This window comes from Aythya marila (genome assembly GCF_965140915.1).
Source record: "Aythya marila genome assembly, chromosome: 15".
NCBI lineage: Eukaryota > Metazoa > Chordata > Aves > Anseriformes > Anatidae > Aythya > Aythya marila.
This window is the reverse complement of record NC_139056.1, coordinates 16,551,560-16,565,483: the sequence shown is the minus strand read 5'-3', so window position 1 is coordinate 16,565,483 and position 13,924 is coordinate 16,551,560. Positions and strand designations below refer to the sequence as shown.

At 67.8% G+C, this 13,924-nt stretch overlaps 1 protein-coding gene across 2 annotated transcripts in view; it reads left to right on the top strand.

Moving 5' to 3' along the window:
• Window positions 1-1,776: 1,776 nt before the first annotated feature.
• CASKIN1 (CASK interacting protein 1) overlaps window positions 1,777-13,924 on the top strand; it is a gene marked incomplete at both ends in the record, with an annotated part of 29,602 nt that continues 17,454 nt past the window's right edge. For both annotated transcript variants that reach the window (XM_082772022.1, XM_082772021.1), the window contains one exon: window positions 1,777-1,870. In XM_082772022.1, the coding sequence (XP_082628148.1) occupies window positions 1,777-1,870 (94 nt within the window). The remainder of the gene's footprint in view (window positions 1,871-13,924) is intronic.

The following is a 13,924-nucleotide window of genomic DNA, read 5'->3' as shown; positions in this document are numbered from 1 at the left end:
GGGCTCCGCGTGCACAGGGCGGTGATGTGGATGCTTCACTGCACATTGTGCTGCTCCGTGAGGACCAACGAGGCTTGGCAAGAGCCTGGAGGGAGCTGCAGAAACACGGGGCACTCTGGGGCTCCTGCTGCCACAGCGTGGCTCACGGGGGGGGGGGGGGGCACACAGCTCTGCCACCCGTGTCCCAGTGCGGTCTGGTGTCCTGGGGGCTGCCCCATCCCCGGGTGCTGGGTGGGAAAGCCTTGAGGCAGAGGCTGTGGGGTACAAAGGGCCCTTTGCTGAGGAGCTGTGTTGATGTCCTCGAGTGGTGGCAGACCCCAGGGAAGCCCTGACCTGCCGGGGCAGCCCGGGCACGTGCAGAGCCCCAGCCCCCAGCCCCGGGGACCCCCGCAGCAGCTCAGGTCCCCGTGCGGCCGCGCACCACCAGCCTGCGGGATTAGAGGGCAGATTAGGCGGCGTCTCGTGCTGGAAACCCAAATGTCCTGGATTGGAAAATGGGGGCAGGGAGAGGAGAAGGACCCCGCTGCCCCCGAGTCAGCCAGAGCCGGGGGCTGCAGGGGGAGGTGGGGGCTGAGGAAGGTGCCCGTGGCTCCAGCTGGGCACCGGCCAGCCTGGGCAGGCCTGGGGTGGGCCAGGGGCACTTCAGGGCTGTTGGTCTGGGTGTTGCCTTGTGCCCCCCATCCTTCCCTCTGCCACATGGGTCTGTGGCTGCCTGTCCCCGTGCCCTGCACCCCGTGGGGCTCTGCAGCTGCCTGCCCTGTGCAGCCGCCTGCTCGCTGCCCCGCTGCGCCCCAGCTGGGTGCCAGCTTCTGGGCACGCACACCCCAAGGTTGATTCTCCAGAGCTGGGACCTCAGCAAGCCTTTTAGGCATTAATTCGCCTGGCAGAGCAGAAATTTGTCCCCGACTTTGTGCAGGTGCTGGCAGAGCCTTGTCCATCGCTGCCCCATTTCCCAGGGGCTCCCCAGCACCCTCCCGGCCCCGGCCCAGCCGGGCAGCCCCCACCCAGCACCTTCAGTGCCTTCGGGTCCTTCAAGCCGCAAAAAAACGCCCGGGGACGAAATGTCACCGGCCATTGTGTCTGCACAGGCGGAAAATTAGGCAGCGATCAGGGCTTTATTTGCGGGAATCCAGCAGCTCCCCCGGCCCGCTTCCCTCCACCAGCCGCCGGGGGGGGGACTGCAGGGGCCGGGCAGAGCCGCGGGACGGGGCCCTGGGACGGGGCCTCCCGGCGGGCACGGCCCCCCCGGCCCTCCGCCGGGTGCCGCAGCCGCACCGAGCCCCCCCCCCCCGCCATCCTTACCCCGCTCCGGCCGCACCGCGCCCCCCCCCGGGAGCCCCTCTCCGGGAGCCCCCAGCCCCGGGCACCCCCCCCGCGCCCCCTCCCCTTCCTCCCCGCGGACCCCCCCAGCCCCCTCCCCGCGCTCCCGGCGCCCCCCCCCCCTCTCCCGCCGGGGCTCCCGCCCCTCCGTGCCCCCCCCCTCTCCCCCGTATTTCCTCCCCCTCTCCGCTCCTGCCGTGCGCCCCGGTGCGGCTCCCGAGCGGCCGCGGTGCCCCCCCCACGTTCCCGGTGGGGCCCCCCCCGCCCCGCCGCGCCCCGCCCCGCCCCGGGCGCCCGCCGCCGCCGCCGCCCCCGCCTCCGGAGCGGGCTGGGGACTGGGGGGGGGGGGGCCCCGAGCCGAGCCGAGCCGAGCCGCGCCAGCCGCCCGCCCGCCCCTCGCCGCGGAGGATGCTCGGGCCGTGAGCCCGCAGCCGGCAGCCCCGGCGCCGCGGAGCCATGGGCAAGGACCAGGAGCTGGTGCAGGCGGTGAAGGCGGAGGACATCGCGGCCGTGCAGAAGCTGCTGCAGAGGCCCAAACCCGGCAAAGCCAGTGAGTGCCGCGCCGCGCCGCGGGGACCGGGCCGAGCCGAGCCGAGCCGGGCCGGGCCGGGCCGGACCGGGCGGGGGGGCGGCGGAGCAGCGGGCAGCGACCGGCAGCGGCCCCGGGCAGGGCGGCGGGGGGGGGGCGCCGGTACCCGCAGCCCGGCCGCCCTGCCCCTCCCCGGCTCCGAGCATCCCCGGTGCGGCGCGGTGCGGTGCGGGGCGGGGCGGGCGGGGGCCCCCGGGCATCCCCGGCGGCGCCCCGGGGCTCGGCCCGGCTGGGGGCGGGGGGGGTCCGGCGGGGCCGCGGGGGGGGGGGGGGGTGGGCGGGCGGCGGCGGCGGAGCGACCCCGGGAGCCGCGCGGGTGCTCGGAGCTGCAGGGGCTCGGCGGTCCCGGTGCAGCCCCGCAGCGCCTCCCGCACTGCCCGCGCCCCGGAGAGGCTCCGAGCCCCCCGGGGAGCCGGGCCGGGCCGCTGCAGCACTGGGGGGGGGTCGGGAAGGGCAGGGGGGGGGGCATCCGTGCGCGTCTGTGTGCACGGACCATGTGTGTGTGTGTGTGTGTGTGTGTGTGCGTGCACCAGGGCTGCCGCCGCCTGCACACATATGTGCGTGTGCCTGGGTGCAGCTGTGCCCGTGCTCGTCTGCGTGCGTGCCCGGGTGTGCGTGTGTGCCTGTGTTTGGGTGCGGGACTGTGTTGGTGTGCCGGTGTGTACCCTGGCATATGTGTGTTTGGATGTGTCTGTGTTGGTGTTTCTCCGTGTGGGGGTGTTTGGATGCATCTCCACGGGTGTCTCCCCGCGAGCATCTCTGCGCCGGGCTGTGCACAGCCCTCTCCAGGCGTGCACACCGCCGTGGACGGCCGTGCGCGAGGCTGCGGGGGTGTAGTTGTGCGTCTCCGTGTGTGTACATGTGTGTGGCTCCGGGAGTGTCTGCTCTCCGTGCGTTCCAACTGCTCTGCTGAGGCGTTTTACCCGGGACTGAATTATTCATGGTGCTGATGCAGCCGCAGGTTTCAGGCCTTGGCGTGCAGGGCTGGCGGGGCCGGGGGCTGTCCCTGGGCTCAGGCGCGGCCCCCGGGGAGCACCCGCGCGGCACCGAGTCGCGGGGACGCTGCGCACAGCCCCGCCACCACCGTGCCCACAGTCCTTCCCTCGGTGCCCCCCAAATGTGGGCACCCCCGTGGCCCCGGAGCTGTGCGGGGCTGGCACAGCGTCCCCTGATCCTGGCCGCACAGGGGTGTTTCTGCCTGGCTTCTTTCTGAGCTGGCCCAGTGTGGGTGTCCCCTGTGTCCTGGTGCTGAGCAGGGCTGGCACAGCCTCCCCCATGTCCCCACTCCTGTGCAGGGCCAGCGTGGCATCCCCCATGTCCTGGTGCCGTGCAGGGCCGTTGTTGCATCCCCTGTGCCCACAGCTGTGCAGGGCCAGCACGGTGTCCCTGTGTCTAGCTGCCATGCAGGACCAGCACGGTGTCCCCTGTGCCTCCAGTGCCCCTCCTGAGGGTCTGTGCAGGGAGGGAACAGGCTCCAGCACCAAGCCTCCTTCTTCCCAACCCACTTCAGGTGCTGCCACTTCGCAGCCTCCCAGAGCAGCACACGGGTCCAGGAACCATGTGTGGCCCACACACTGTCCCCACGCACCCCTCCCAAGCCCCCACTGGCCTGGGCACACAGCTGGCATGGCTGTGACAAGAGCCAGCGGTGCCGTGCCGAGTGCCACCACCTCCTCCTGCACCCATCTCTTCCCAGCCCCGCTCCATCGCATGTCCCACTGCGGAGCCCCCCCGGGTGCTGTGCAGCAGGATGCCCGTGGGACCCAGCAGTGCTCCCAGTGCCAGGCTCCTGGGAAAGGGACAAGGGACCCCTGTGATACTGAGCCTGGCACCGGGGGGATGCCCGCTGCAGGCCCGGCTGCTTGCCCCATGCCCTGGCCGGGCTGCACCTCTCCAGCTCTGCTGGAGCCCCCGGGGCTGTGCTGGGACTGGGCTGCTCCTGCTCCCCGGGGACCTGACCCAGGGCTGTGTGTGTGGCAGCGGGTGCCATGCTCCTGGCAGCAGCAGCGGGGCTGGGGGAGCGCTGAGCAGTGGCTGTCCCGATGCCGGGTGTCCCCATGCCCCCTCTCCATGTGCCGTTCCCACGCGTGCCTCCGGTGCTCCCCGCGCTCTTCGGCACCGGGAAGATTTGTAACTCTAGCTCTGTTATCTGGATAATATCCTATTCATGTGGGGTTTAATAAATGAGATTTTAAAAATCCCTGCGTGAATTAACACGGGTTGCTATGGCGACGTGGGGCCCGATTTAGCAGAGTGGAGTAAGAGTTTGTGGGGCCCGGGCCGGCCGCAGCGCGCACCGCGTTCGCTTCCCGGGCATCCATAATTGATGAGGTTGTCTGAAAGTTACGCAAATCAGATGCAGGGATTTGGCAGCAAACTGTTTCCCTCCCTGTCCCCTCCTCCCTGGTGCTACCTCGAAGAATTGTAGTGACTTGGCGTTTTCACCTCGCCTCCCCAGCCCGGGCGCTGCGGGGCAGGACGGGGACCTGGGGCGTCCCCAGCAGGGGCTGTGCTGCTGCGTCCCCGTCCCAGGCCTTTGGGCAGCAGCAGATGGGGCTGCGCTGTGCTGGCAGGGGGGTCCCTCGGTGGTGGCATTTTGGAGCAGGCGGGCTCCTTCTCTGTGAGGTTGCTGCTGCGCTCATCTTATCCACTTGGAAATCACTTCTGCATGGCCCCCCTGTGCTGCGGGAGGGACCTGGAGCTGAGGGACGGGTCCCGCTGCTGAGTTTCGCCCACCCACCGTGCTGGGCACTTTGCAAATCACTTCCACGTGTGGCAGGTTTGTGCAGCACAGACATCCTGTCCCGTGTCCTCGTGTGCTGCAGGAGCTCTGGGTCCCTCTGTGGGGCTCCCGGGGCCGGGTGAGCTGCACTGCCTGGCCGGGCTCACAGCTGGGCACGGGGCTCACCACCCTTCGGGACGCTGCCATCCCATGGGGACTGCTCCTGGGCCACGAGCTGGGGCACAGCTCCAGGCAGGAACGCTGCTCCAGCCGCCGTCCCAGCACAAAGGGGGCCAGCAGAGGCAACCCGGGGCCAGGAGGCAGAAGCCAGGAGCCAGACCCCTCTGGGGTCCCGGGCAGGGCCCTGCCGTGCCGAGGGGCTGGGTGTGAGCGGGACCCTGGGATGCAGCCCTCGGGGGAGGCCTCCTGCCCTCCGGCGTGTCCTCCTGCGCGGCGGCCAGTTAATTCCAGGTTTTTTTTTTGCCTGCATTTGATTGCATTAATAATTTCCTCTGATAACAGTATTTAATAAAACCGGGCTAATATGGCGCAGTTAGGAAATGTCTTTGACATTTTACAATTCAATTTCCATGCAGTAAAAGGCAGGGCAGCTGCAAATCCAATTGTGGTGCAGTGCACAGGGCGCGTGTGGCCGGCAGCCGCCGGAGCTGCCCGATTCCCCTCAGCCCTCCAGCAACACAGGAAACTTCCCTGGCCGGCAGCCGCTGCTAATGGCTCCCAATGCTGCACGAGGCAGCCCCTGCGTGCTGCAGGGAGAGCCCAGGCACCATCCAGCCACCCTGGGCAGCGGGAGGGACCCTACAAGTGCCACCAGCCTCCAGCGGGGCCAGGCTGGAAAGGGCTGTGGGGCCGGATCCTGCGGCAGCTCGGCCAAGTGCCCCTGGTGATGGTGCTGGGAGCCTCCATCGCTCGGCTGGACACTGTTCTCCCGGCCCCCCCGGCCCCCTCAGCACAGATTGAGGAGTGAAGCACTGCGGGGAGAGGGCAGCGCATCCCCAGCGTGGGGCCCGAGGGGCCGGGTGGCTGCCGTGCGTAACGACGTGTCAGTGCTTCCCCAATAAACTTCTTTTCGGGGTTTATAACCTGCGTGTGAAACCTCGCACCGAGCAGGGACTTGGCAGCTGGGAGCACGCCGACATGCGCCAAGTTTCCTTCCAGAGGGGGATTATTACTCAGCCCGGGGTGACATGTATTTATTTTACATTTTCTTGCATCTCTCTGGCTGGGCTGAGGCTGCCGGCACGAGCCCTCCCCTTCCCTCCTGCTCCCGTTTTGGGGCCGGCTGCGGGGCCTGGGCAGCAGGGAATGTGGGCCAGCGGCTCGGCGCCCAGCCCCAGGCTCCCTCACTGGCCTGGATTTCCTCACGGCAGTCCCGAATTCACCTGGTTTGACACCAATTAGCCCTGTGTCTGCGCCGTGGCCCCTTGTGCTGGGGCTCTCGCAGTGCTTCCCGCCCGGGGACCTTGCTGGCGGCCGCGCTGTGCTCCCGGTGCTGCCGGTGCCACCGCGCTCCCCGAGCAGCCAGCACTCGGTGGCGGGGCGATGCCGCAGGGCACGGCCAGGACCGGGCTGCTCGGGAGGGGGCTGTGGTGCCGTGGGGGGCTCGGGGTCCGGCGGTGCCGCAGGGCCGGGTGCTGCGGCCCCAGCTCCCCCTCCACAGCCGCCCTGCGGTTTCCCGTAGCCAGCCTGGCGTCTGGCTTTCTGCTGCTCGGGCTGCACTCCCTTTAACCCTTCCCTTCCCTCCCCAGCCTCCAGGAAGGGCTGCAAGCACCTCTGTGGCTCGGTGCCCCCGGGTGCCCCCAGCCCTCTGCGCTCCCCTGTGCCCACGGGGCCCTGCGGGTGGCTGCACGTGCGTCATGAGGCCGCGAGGCAGCCCCGGTGGTGATGCCCGTGGATGTGGCTGCGTGGCAGTGCCAGGGCCCCGTGGGTGCCCGTGGGGCAGTGGGTGCAGCGGGAGCCCACCCCAGAGCCGTGTCTGTGGGGTCCTCGGTGTCGGACACACGGCAGGCAGGGGCTGCGGTCCCACTGGTGGTGTGGGGCTGGGGGCAGCGTGGGGCTGGGGGCAGCGTGGCTGTAGGGCCGTGCCCACAGTTTGCTGCTGTGCTCTTCCTGCTGGTGTGGGTTTTGGGAGTGGGGTGTGCCCGAGGTCCGGGGCTGCTGTCCCTCTTGCTGGGCGCTCACCACAAACCCACTCCGCACTGGCTTTGCCACGCTGGGCAGCTAAAGGTGCCTTTCACAAGTGTTCAAAGCACCATCGGGAGAGCACTAAAGAGTGAATTTGCAGATATTTAACGGCTGGTCTGTGCTACTGCTGGGCCAGGCTCCTGCAGGTGAGGAAAAGGGGCTGGGACTCAAAAACCGCTTGTGCTCTGCTCGGACACTGCTGCCCCGTGCCTCCATCCCTGCTTTGTTCCGCTGCTCCAGACCAGTGTGCCAGGAGGCTGTGCTGTGCCAGGCCGGTCACCGAGCTGGTGAGCAGCACCAGCACCCAGCTCTGCCCCGGTCACCGTCCTGCCCACAGCGGGGACAGGAGCAGGACTTGCTTTCCCGGCCCTCCTCGCCCTGAGGGCTGCAGGCAGCACAGCCTGCCCGGCAAGGGGCCGGTGGCACCGGCAGGTCAGCTCCTCGTGCCAGGCTGAGAGGGATCTTTAAGCTGTAATGAAATGTTAATAGTATTTTCCAACTCAATACGGGAGTAGAAAATGAGGTGTTTAACACCAGGCTCTGCAGCGACAGGAGCAATCAGCCTGAAAAATGGGAAGTCAGGGACGCAGTGCCGGCCTCGGCACGGCCTGCTGCTCCAGCACCATGACGGATGGATGCCGGGCCCGGGGCGAGCCGCACGGCCGGGGGAGCACGGTGCCGGCACGCTGGGGGTGAGCGGCTGTCGGGGGGGTGCCCCCTCTGCCCACGTCTCCTTGGGCCCTGCCAGCAAGGTCGCTGTGGCTGCAGGGTGAGAGCAGGGCCCTCGCAGTGGGGATGGAGGTGGTGGTGGGGCTGCTGCGCCCTGCGTGCTGCTGGGACCCTGGGTGCTGCCGGGACCCCGGCTCTGTGCCCTGCGTTGGCCCAAATCAGCCCGAGACAGAGCAGGTTGGGGTCAGTGTGCAGCTACTGTGGGTGCTGCCTCTCTCTCTGCTGCCTTCTGTGCCCCCAGCTGGCTGCTCTGCTCTGGTTTTGCTCTGCCAGCCTGCCTGTGTGCCCCTGTGCACGCGTGTGCATGTATGTGCCTGTGTGCAGCCATGTGCATGTGTGCCCTGAGTGCATGCGTGTCCATCAGCTCCCACGTGCATCATGCACCCCTGCACATCCCTGTGCACCGTGTGCATTGTGTGCATTGTGTGCATGCTCTGTCCCTGTGCATCCCCGTGCATCCATGTGCACCACATGCCTGTGGCCGTCTCCGCCGGCCGCATCGGCAGCGCCTCCTCCTTGGCCTGGCGTGGGGCTCGGCGCTGGGGACGGCTCTCGGCGGCAGCCGCCGGCTGATCCCTTCCAGATGTGGCTGTCGGGAGCCCGGCTCCGCGCCGCCTCCTCACCGAGGCCCACGTAGGTTTGGGCCCGTTCCTGGCGGAGCAGCTGGAGCGCACAAAGCAGCGCCTGCCCGGCTCCTGCATTGCAGCTGGGCTGTTTACGGCGTGCTCCTCGCGGCTCTGTGCTGCTCGTCAGCATCTCTTCTTCCGGCTGTCTCTGCTCCGGCGTTCGCAGACCCTGAGGTTTTCTCTCAGTGAGCCCTCCCCACCCGGCTCCCCAGCCAGCTCCCTCCCAGCGTGTGCCGTGCTGGGGACACTGGGCACACTGGGAGCAGACCCGCGAGCCCTGTCCTTGCCCCGCAGCGCTGTGAGGCCATGAGGAGCAGCGTGTCCCTGCAGCTGGCTGCTCTGGGTGGCCGCACAGCATCCCCTGGCCACACAGCATCCCCTGGCTGCACAGCACCACCCTGCTGCACGTCCCCACGCTGCGCCCACCTGGCCACGGTGCTGAGGGCGCGTGGTGGGCATGGAGAGCTTGGCAGTGCTGGGGGAGGTGGAGCAGGTTTCCACATGGTTGAGGACTGATGACAGCACTCCAGGCGCTGTGTTTAAAGCAGCCCCCAGGGCCTCCTTTGGCAGGGCAAGGTCTGGGAGCCCAGGTCCCAGCCCCGCAGCGGTGCGGAGTTCCCTGGTGCTTATCTGGGCTCTCTGCACGCACCCAGAGGCACAGGCTCTGTGTCTGCCAGGGAGCTCCCCAACGCTTTCCAGCAATGCCTGGGCTGCAGCTGGATTCGTGGGAGGCCAGATGACAGCAAGGGTCATTAGTTAATGATGCTCCAAGATACTCAAGGATCCCGGTCCCTTTCTGCTGCCCAGCGGGGCTGGGGCTGGACCTCCTGACCCTCCCTGGCCCTGGGAAGGAGGCGAGGGACAGGGACAAGGTGAGGGGGACAGGCACAGGGACAGGCAGGGCTGTGTCTGCCCCGGGGTGCAGGCAGGCAGTGCCAGCACCTTCCCTTCTCCGCTCCCCCAGCCCTGACCCAGGCGTGTTCGTCTGCCCCCACCCCCAGCGCACGGCAGCCTCGCCGTGTTGGCGGTGCCTCCTTGCAGCCGGTGCGATTACTGAAAATTACCTGTTTAACATCGCCCTGGAGCTGGGAGAATAGACTTTCAATTAAGGCTCCGTGAAAACAGCACCAGCACGGATTTCAGCGGAGCCGGGGGTGGGCGTGCGGCTGGCGTGGGGCCGGCGGGGCGCTGCAGAGCCTCGTGCCCCCCTGCGGCACGCGGTGCTGGGACTGCCACCTCGCCACCCTGCCCGTGCTGCTGCTGCCCTCCCCATGGCCCCAGCCACACAGGGGGGACAGCAGGGTGACAGCAGGGTGACAGCAGGGTGGCTGCAGTGCCGGTGACACACGGCACCACGCGGCAGGGGTCAGGTGAGGATACGTCCTGGTGGCGCGAGGGAGCGGGGATGCTCACCGAGCTGCTGCTGAGCGCCGCTGCCCCGGCACGGCTCTGGTGGGCACCACAGGGTCTCCTGACGGGAGGATCTGAGGTTTGGCACGGCCACGGTCAAGGTGGCTGGGTCTGGCCCCAGCTGCTCAGCAGCTTGGCTCTGCTCTGGGTGTCCCCCGGTCCCCTCCGCCTGTCTCTCTGCGCTCCGTCCTCCCCCATCCGTGCCATCCCTGCCTGCCCTGGCGGCCTGGAGGGACAGCCCGTCCTTCCTCCCTTTGGTTCTGAAAGTTTCCTTTTTATAAAAAATACAAAGGAGTCCCCGCTGCCTCTTGAAAGCTGCATTTAAGTTGCTTCATTCTGGCCCCAGGGGACAGCCCTGCGCTGCTGCAGCACCGTGACTCAGGCTGCCACGGCCTATTGATTTTGAAGTGCAGATTTCTCGGCTCCCCAGGGAAGGCTCCGCGCGACGGCCGGGGCATCCGGAGCAATCCGTGCCCATGGCCAGGGTGGCCCCACGCTGCCCCTCGGCCTCCCCCCGGAGCTGTTTTTCCCTGGGGACAGCCCTGCTGCACCCAGCCGCTCGGCAGCCTCCGCAGCCCTCCTGCACCCGGTGTCCCTGCCCTGCCACGGCAGCGGGTTGAGCATGGGACCCACAGCACCCTGGTAAGGGGAAGGAGGGACGGAGGGACTCCCCGTGAGAGCTGTGGGTCCCTCACATGCTGAGCACGGGGCCAGCAGCCCCCAAAGCACGCGGGGATTTGGAGAACAGCTTGTGACGGGCAGTGGGATCCAGCTGTGCTGAGCACTGTCCAGCTGTGCCAGGCAGATATCCAGCTGTGCCGGGCAGTTGTTGTCCAGCTGTGGCGAGCAGAGGCTGTGCCGCTGTGCCGGGCGGCTGCCACCCAGCTGAGGTGGGCACTGAGCATCCAGCTGCAGTGTGTCCGTCCCAGCCCTGCTCCTCTTTGCCCCAGCCAACCCCTTCCAGTGCAGGCAGCACACAGCCCTGCTTCAATCGCATCTCGCCAGCAGCCCGCGAGCTTCCCGGTGCATTATTTATACAGTCAACATTGATCAGAAGATGATAATGGCTTCATTAGCATCTCAGCATAGCGCGGGGCTCGGTGCTTGGCACGACCTTGGCTGCAGGCGCACAGGCACGTTGCTGTCGGACAGCAGCGAGGAGCAGCCCCCCCCCGGCACAGCCTGCGGTGTCCTGGTCCTCGCCGGGCACGTCCCCCTGTCACCTCCACACGTTCCCCGGGGGCACACGCGTGAGCAGAGCACGTGGCCACACGTTCTGCCCATGCGCGTGCCCGTGGGGACCCGGTGACACAGAGCAAGTCGGACTGCTCTTGCCAGGGCTCCTCATGCAACGCGAGCTTCCAGCGCCCGTTGTTGGCGTGGCACTCGTCAGCAGGGATATAATTAAGAGCAGCTATTTTGGATGCTTCCTTTATCTGGCAGCTCACAGCGATGTCACTGCCGGATCCCCCCCGCACCCTCTGAAGTTGGTGCCGTGATCTTCGGTGCCTGGGGGCCGTGGCCAGGCTGGGCTCGGGCACACGGAGCTGTGGGCACCCTGCGGGGTCACCCCGTTGCCCCCCGGCTCATTAGCGGCCGCCGAGCCGGGGAGGCAGGGGGGGGGCAGACGCAGCTTTCCCCTCATTAAGCGGCTGTTGATTTCGCGGAGGTTGGAGCCATCTGCTCGGTGCAGCCTCCCTCTCCCTGCTCCTGGCACGCCGCGGCCACCCAGCCCTGCCGGGGGGAGCGGGCCGGGACGCCTGCGTGCCGCGGGGCCGCTCTGCTCCGTGCGCTTCGGCAACGGGGGCATGGCCGGGAGCCCCCCGGGACCCCGGCTGGGATCGATCGCTGCTGGCGCTGTGCTGGCTGTGAGCGCAGGGGGTTGGCAGGATGGCACGCTGACGGGAAGGGAGAGGAGCCCCCGGGCAGGGCAGCGCGCCTCCGCCGCCACACGCCGGGCTCTGAATTCAGGCGTGCACTGAGCTGCTGCGATCCCGTCGCTTAAGTAAAGGCATTTATGGGAGTAGTAGCTGGGATTAGCTCCCCGAGGCGGTGTTTACACGCAGCAGACTCTGTTTATAGTCGGTGTCTATGGCAGATGTCTGCGTCTCTCTGTGTGCACAGCAATCTCTGGCTGAGGATGGACCGGCAGTGCTGGGGCTCGGATCCCGGAGCAGCTCAGTTCCCTCCCCTGGAGCAGCTGATCCCATCCTGCTGGGCACTGCCAGGCCCCTCGGGATGCTGTGGGGTGCACCCTGCTCGTGATGGCACAACCACCACCCGAGCAGCCCCCAGGGAGCAAAGAGGGGACACCGGGGTGCCCCAAGGACAGGGCTGGGCTCACTTGTTCTGAGCAAGGCCCCAGCTTTGGGGGTGCCACTGTCCCTCTGTGCTGCAAAACATGCCCATGGCCCTGGCTTCTGCACCATGCGAGCAGGACAGGACAGTGCTTGGTGCCCACGGGTGCCCGGTGCTCTCTGTCACTGCTCCGGTGGCCCTGGCAGGGAGGAGAGCCGGGGCTGTGCCGCGCGGGTGAGATGCAGCAGCAGGCTCAGCGGCCGTGCAGGAGCTGTGCTCTCCTCCCCGTCTGCCCATCGCCTTTTGTGTCCGGTATTTTTAATTGGCAGTGTTCTCAGCTTCCTCTCTTCTCCCTCGTTAGATGGAATTTTCCTGGTTCTTCCATGCCGTTAACGAGCTCTCTCATGCCTCGCCCCCTCCAAGCAGGCCGCGCATCCCGCGCCGTGCCTGAGACTGCCCCGGGCTGCAAACCCAGGAGTGTGCTTGGGGAGCTCCCCAGGATGCCCACCCTGCTCCCCAGGGCACCCATCCTGCTCCCTGGGCTCCTGGGAGCTGTGAGCACCTGGCTGTGCTGTGCCATGCCCCGTGCCAAAGTGTGCCATCAGCTGGACCCCTGACCAGGAGCGGGGCAGCCTCTGCGCCAGGCAGGCATGCTGCTTTGTTACAGGAGGGGTTAACTGCAGGTCTGCGGGGCCACATGGCCACGAGGGCTTTGCTTGAGGCCCCTGGGGAGCCTTGGTGGTGTGGCCTGCCCTGCCCAGGGCCGGGGAGCTGCCGGTGCAAAGCCCTCATCCATCAGGGGCCCTGGTGCTGGCACAGACACGGGGCTGGTGCTCCGCAGGAGATGGAGCCGCGCCGGCTCTTGCCATCTGGGGCCGTGGCGGGGGCGGTGGGGGTGCCAGCCACTGTCCGTGTGAGCCGTCCGTGCGAGATGTTGGTGTGAGCTGTCCGTGTGAGCTGTCCGTGTGTGATCCATCCGTGTGATCCATCCGTGTGAGCCGTCCGTGTGAGCTCTCCGTGCTGTCATCTGCACCTCACCGTGCCACGGGGCGCACCCCGGGGTGCTGCACCCTGGAGGCACGGGACCACGGGCTGCTCCCTCCGGGGACGCTGGCGGCCACCCAAACAACTGGCACCCACCTAAGGACCTCTCCCCATCAGCGTGAGCCGCACCTCGGCCGTGTGTGAAGCCGAGAAGCCGCGCTGGGCCCCGAGCTCTCCGCAGCGCTGCCGAGGCGAGGGGGATGCAGCGGGGCTCGCGGTGCGCACGGCCGCTGCCAGGGTTTTAAGGAAAGTCAAACCGCTGCGCGGCTGGAAGTCACTGACTAAGCACTTGGCACGAGCATTTATTGAAGTGCTAAACAGATTTTGGCAGCGGCAGCCTCTTCTGCAGGTGCAGGGAGAAGAGTTCCTCCGCTATGGTTTATTCAGCTCGCTCGGCCGATGCCTTTTTGGCCGGAGCTGGGGGCTGCCGTGGGTGCAGCCCGGGCTCTGCGTGACACCACCCAGCCTGGGGACAGGGCTGCTGCTCTGTGTGTCCCCCCACGCTGCCCAGCAGCCCCCGGCGAGGTGGGGACAGAGGTGACACGGCAGCCGGCCCCCCTGCGCTGCTGCTCCCTGCCTGCTGCCGGAGGAATGAGCTGCTGCATCCTCAGGGAGCTGTGTCCCTGATTTGGGTTTAAAGAAGGCACTTTGGGCCTTAATAGCAGATAATTAGGAACTGCTGCCTGGGAAATTAGCCCAGCTGGGATCGCAGGGTGGGCGCGCGGGGATCAGCGTAGCAGGGCGCAGCAGCCCGTGCTGCCGATCCCCAGGGGAAGCCCCTCGCCGGGAGCAGCCCGTGGGAGAGGGCAGGCACCGCGGCCCTGCTGCCGCCTGTCCGTCCGTCCGTCCGTCCGTCCGTCCTGCAGGGGCAGCGAGTGGGGCCCGTCTCAGGGCCAGGGCTGAAGACTGGAGCCAGTGTTGGGCGCGGGGCCGCTCCTGCACCCGCGCCAGCGCGCTGCCTTTGTCCGCCGGCGATTTGCA